This window comes from Alexandromys fortis, unplaced genomic scaffold, assembly GCF_014885135.2.
Source record: "Alexandromys fortis isolate MF-2015 unplaced genomic scaffold, M_Fortis_MF-2015_v1.1 scaffold_0, whole genome shotgun sequence".
Lineage (NCBI taxonomy): Eukaryota > Metazoa > Chordata > Mammalia > Rodentia > Cricetidae > Alexandromys > Alexandromys fortis.
The window spans coordinates 15,037,840-15,043,720 of NW_026067949.1; the positions used below are offsets into that span (position 1 = coordinate 15,037,840).

Below are 5,881 nucleotides of genomic sequence, written 5' to 3' on the forward strand. Positions count from 1 at the left end.
ATTGACTTTCTAAAAATTTTGATCATTTCCTGTAGACAAATGTTTCTGCAGCCACTTAGTCCCAAATAAACATACAGAGGCTTGTATTAATTATAAACTTTGGCCTATTGTCCAGGCTTATTACTAAATAGCACTTATGACTTACATTCACCCATAATTCTTGTATATTTAGCCATGTGGCTCGGTACCTTTTCTCAGTAAGGAATTCTCCTTTTTTTTTTTTTTTTTTTTTTGGAATTTCAAAAGACAATTTTATCTAGACAGAAACCTTCAAACAGAACAGAGAAATTAGGCATTATTAAAATACACTTTTGCCAAGTGATTTAACATTAAAATATAATGGGGGGAGGGACAGGAAACACATGGCAATTCTCCATTGAAGGGCGAGTGATACCCGGTAGGACAGCCATGAGGGTGAAAGTTGCCTCTTTCCCATAAACGTCTGCCTCCACCCCCCTTCCCCAGCACCCTCCAGAGCAAGAAAACAGGCACACCCAGGCCATTTACTCCACCTCGAGTGCCAGCAACAGACGGGATCTGTGCTGTCCAGGGCCCTGGGACGGGGAGGTCTGTGGCAGCAGGAAAATGACACGGGCAGGCCACTCCAGGGGGGAGCCTGAGCCCTTTGGCTAGCAGTACCCAGAGCAATAGGCAGATATACTATAAGTAAGGATTTTGAAAGCCATAGTAGACACCCCCTCCCCATACGGACACTCTTGAGGGTAGTTCAACAGGCTCAGGGCAGGGATCATCAGAGTAAGACAACTCTGGCTCAAAACTCATGGAGGCTAGCATCCCAGCGGTTGCTTCTGGGGAGACAGGATCTCACGACATACTCTGTGCACAGCAGAACAGGAAGAGGCAATGTGGGACCCAGCACATCCTGGGCTCACCACACAGACTGTGCTGGCAGTGGGTGCTAGCTCAGACCAACCCATCAACATCTTCTACCCTGCGGCTGTCTCTGATTGGGAAGGGGCTGTAAGCCAGAGCTGGACAGAACACAGTTGGGTGCTGGGACCCTTCGGGCTGCTGGCACCTTGTCCCTGGTACCCACAGAAATGACTTGCTCAAACATGTAAGCCCCAAGCAGTTGCCAAAACAGTCTTGTAGACAGAGACAAATAAAACCAGCTTTGAGATGACAGCACCCACTACTTCGATCTTAATGTCAAAGTCCAACTGCAAGTCACGGTGCGTGTGCCTCCACACTGGACAGCTGAGGGCACCTGTGTCTGCGTCTTCCCTTGAAGATGGACACTCCCAGCTGACCCTCCCGACACCAGAGCAGCCCCAGTCTGAACAGTCTGCTGGCTGATAAAACCACAACTCACACATCTTGCCCTTCTAGCCCATTCTAAGTACCTCCCACAAGTTTGTGGCACTGGACAAAGGTACTTAGGATGGGCCCTGTTCCTGACAGATGCCAATTCTAGCAGACAGTTAAGTCAAACAGAGGGGATCCAGTGACCACTTTGACAGTCCTCACTCATGGTGAGCTTCTCCCAGCCCCCACAGTGCAAGAGACTAGAATTCCGGAGTGTTCAAACTCTGCCCACCCAGCCCTATCACCCAAGACCCCCCACCCCACCCCATTCACTGGAGAGTTAATATCGTTAATGCACAAATGAAATCCTAAGTCGCATCAAGGATCAGGAAAAAGATTCCCTCCCACAGAGCCTTCCAGGGTTAGCTGAGAATAAGCCCTTCAGCACCTATAAGAGCCACTTAGAGTTTATGGTTTCATTTTCCCAACATTACATCTTTGAGGACCTCAAATTCTTTCCCGAAGTCACAGCCACACATGTGAACGTCAATGTTCCCACCCTTAAGTCATCCCTCCATTCGTCTTGAGAACGTCAAAATAAAAACAGCCAGTCTGCCTGGCTCCAGATCTTCAGGGTATCGCTGATCTGCAGGAGTTGCAGTTCTGATGTGACATGACGATCCAGCGCCTGCCTCTGTGGGCCACATCACATGATTGCACAGCATGAGTTTTGTTTCCGGGCAGTTTTATAGAAGGCTTTCGACTGTGTTCCCAGTACTTCTGATTTGGATACCAGGTCATCAAGCTTCTCGCCTCGCTCTAACAAAGACTCCATGGTGTTATGCAGAATGATTTTGGTTTCGTCCAGTTCAGCTTGTACTTTACTCATGGGATCAGCTTCTCTGGGGTTCTGGTATCTGCTAAGGTGACCATCCAGGGCTGTGTACTGGATTGTATCAGGTGACCCTACTGGCCAGTCTATCCTGTCGACCTGCTTGGAGAATTCATCTAGTACCTTCTCCAGCAAGGTAAAGGCCACTCTCGAAGGGTATTCACTGTCAGCAATAACCACACCTGCAAGAATGTCACTCCGGACGTAGACATGGCAAAGATACTCTTGTTCCTTGACAGAGGCTCTGCTGCCTTTTGTTGAGCGTTCCACAATCAGCTGACTAGTAAAGGTCATGAATTCCTGAACACTGGACCTCTGGAAGAAACTGAAGGAAGACACGTCGTATGCGGCTTTGAGCAGCACCGCTTTGGGGTCGCCTTTGTAAAGGACGCTGAGGCTGTACAGCTTCATGGCGCCGCGCCTTCGGGCCGCCGGCTGGACCCCAGACCCGCTTAAGGGAGCGCGGCCGCCGTCCTTCAGAACAGCCGCGGCCGGCTGCTGACGGGGCCGCGCCCCTTTTGTTTTTTCTTTGTCTGTCTGATGACTGACTCTCTGCCTTTCCTATTCCCAGAATTCTCATAGTCTGGTTCTCCTTTCTATACTTCCTGCTTGGCTACTGGTCGAACAGCATTTTATTAAACCAATATGAGTGACAGACCTTTACTGTGTACAAGAGCATTATCCCAGAGCAATTTTCTAATTTTAAAATTAATGACAACACTAAATAGTTGAGCAACATTTAAATAAGGTGACCTGTAAAAATGAAGTCAAAATTATCAGTTTGGTCTTTCAAAGTAAGTATAATATTAAGAAATAAAAACTGACTGCTGTTTCCATTCTATCACAATTTAAAACCAAAGTGTATAGTTGTGGTTAGGAAAAATTGTATAATTTTTTTAAATATAAGACTTACTATTATTTAATTAATTTTGAGTTTTAAGAAAATACATGAGATTATTTCTGTATGCACTCAAAATGTGAATCCGCAATTGCTATTATAAAATGATTAGTTAATTTAAGAAACTACATTGACCCTTTTATTTGTAAAACATGTAAAATAGTTAGTCTTCCAATGATTAGAATGTATATAAATATATTAGGAAATACTGCCTGAATATTTTCATGGATTCTAGACAACATTTTTTGAACTATGTTATAGTATTGCTCAATATTAAAATGTCAATAATATATTTAAACAGAACAAATTGGCCTAGACTCTCTGAGGTCATTTTATTCTTTTGTTATGGAATGAACAAGGTATAAGTAAGGCCCTATTGGAATCAAGTTAGATTTCTTCTTCAAAGTAAGTAACCTTTTAACAGTCTAAATTCTTTGCTTTTTGAGCATTTCTAATAGTAGATAATTTGGAGCCATTTCCATAGCATTTACTTTTAGCAGAGTGCTCTAAATGGCTTGCTGCTTGGATATAGAAGAATAGCAAAAAAAGAAAAAAAAATTATTATTCGGGAATTGACAAGATGAGATGACATCTCCTGATTCTTTCTTTATTTCTTCAAAAATTATTTTATCAATTATATCAAGTATATCAATTAAATGTAAGTACTGTTAGAGATTAATGGATTTATACTGTTATAAATGATTTGTATGATGTCTGGTTTTATGAACCTGTCTTCTGGTCTGGAAGCATAATAAAAACAATGTAATCTGCAAAAGATAAAATAAGTACAATGTATTAAGTTTTAAAGTTTAAATTATTTATTTTTGATTTCAGATATATTAAATTAACAATAAATATTTAATACATGATAGATTCTGTCATAGCAATGATTCTCAAGATATAAGTGTCATGTATTGAATTGTGATCTCCCAAAAGGTGGCTGAGATATTACTCTCATGACCTTCTTTATAAAAGGGGTCTTTATAGAAAAAATTCAAGAGGAGTTCTTTGTAGAAATATAATGACCTGTGCTAAAGCCAGTGATCTGCCCTTACAATTGAAGATTAGTTACAAGGAGACACTGACAGAAAACCATGAGAAGAGAGTAATTTGGAGTAACATTGTCAGAAGGCCACAAATCTATGGACCTACCTAAAACTATACTAGCTAGAAGGACTCACCTAGAACTTTAAATATAGCCTGATCCTTCTGATATCTTCACACCTTCTTCCAGCTTTCAGATATAACAAGTTTCTGTTTTTCCACCAGAAAACAGTATAGCATTTTTGGACATGTGCGGTGTTGTGAATGAATTTGAATATATGCGACAGCTTTTTTAGGGATATCATTCTCTTGAGGTGAAATCACAAATGAGCTATACTCTGTGCACAGACTATGTCACCCAATGTAATTTAGTGTGTGAACTTTGTTTTTAATTAGCACTGGGAACTATATTGTCTGTTTGTCATAGTTCTATTTGAAGCAGATCTATCCATATATCTATAGATAAGAGGAAGTTCCTGTGGTTCTCATCTAAAAATAATAACGATGATGTTTCACAAATCTCTTCTGTATTGATGCTGATATATATTAAGTATCTATAAGAAAAAGAATGTAAGAACATTACCAGGACCAGTGCTAAACAGGTGGCCTTTCTTTATCTCACACAATGTGTTAGGCTAGAAGAGCCTCTTTTAGAATAAAGTTTCTAGCATTCTGGCTCTTAATATCTTTCCATTCCTTCTTTCAAGATATTTGCTGAGCTGTAGATGTAGGTGCTGTATTAGATAGATCCTCTTATTCTGGGATTCCCCAAATTCCATTGATCTCTTCATTGTGCCCAGTTGTGGCTTTCTATAATGCTCTCCATTGTTTTGTGAAGAGGAGCTTCTTAAAGAGGAGTGGTAGGTAAACTTACCTGTGTGTCTATAAGGTAAGATTGAGAGTACAATAAGGAATAATTATTGTCTAGCCATGTTGTGGTAGTGGATTCTTTTCTACAGTCTATATTCTTAGTAGTTCTAGGAAGCCTCCTACGACTACAAGACCACTCATGATTTCCCTCCTGTTGAGTAAGTCTAAAATCCAATTAGATAGCTGTTGGCTCCCACTGAAATGTGAGTGCCACTTATTGCGCTTTCATTGATATCTTGTCGTGCTAGTCACTGTCGTGGTTCAAAGGTGTTGCCACTGGGTAGCACTGTTTAATTACTTCCTTCCCTTGGCAACTGTCAGAGAATATTTCTTTAACCATGAAAGCCTGAAAGAAGAATAAAGGATTTCAGTTCAAATCCAGATAGAGTAATCTGAGTCCTGTGTCCTACACATATGGTGGCTACAACAATAAAGAAACACCAGGAACCACTGAGAGGGAACAAAGGATGACCTTGGTAATCTGTATCATCTGGGAAAGCACATGGATGATCAAAAGGCATGTTTCATTCCTGACAGTGGGATATTTCCAAGTCTATGTTTTTTGTGGAAAGCATTGTTAGCCCACGTGGCATAACTTCCTTTTTTCCTTTCTGTCTCTCTCTGTCTTCTTGTCATGCGTACACACACACACACACACAAACACACACAAGTTATAGAAAAGCTAAAGCTATATATACTTGTAGAACTTATAGAAAAATATAAAATTCTCTGGTACAATTTTCATGTTTTATTTATTTATTAATTTATTCATTCAATATATGAAAGTTTAAAATAAGCATGCATATAATGTCATAGTAGGTACCAGGAGAAAAAAAGATCTATTAGCTTATTCAGGTTTTCCACTGTCAAGTTTTTGTATTTAAATTTCCAAATCAATCATGCTCTACAGT

General features: G+C 40.5%; 1 protein-coding gene across 1 annotated transcript; it reads right to left on the reverse strand.

The window, feature by feature from the left end:
* Positions 1 to 231: 231 nt before the first annotated feature.
* Positions 232 to 2,666, reverse strand: LOC126506491 (synaptobrevin homolog YKT6-like). The gene has a single exon (XM_050150143.1). It carries the CDS (start codon positions 2,567 to 2,569, stop codon positions 1,973 to 1,975), a length of 597 nt encoding a protein of 198 aa, XP_050006100.1. The 5' UTR covers positions 2,570 to 2,666; the 3' UTR covers positions 232 to 1,972.
* Positions 2,667 to 5,881: the final 3,215 nt, after the last annotated feature.

Bases quoted from the DNA above. Each gene is read 5' to 3' on its own strand.
- LOC126506491 (XM_050150143.1), bottom strand. From the start codon at position 2,569: ATGAAGCTGTACAGCCTCAGCGTCCTTTACAAAGGCGACCCCAAAGCG.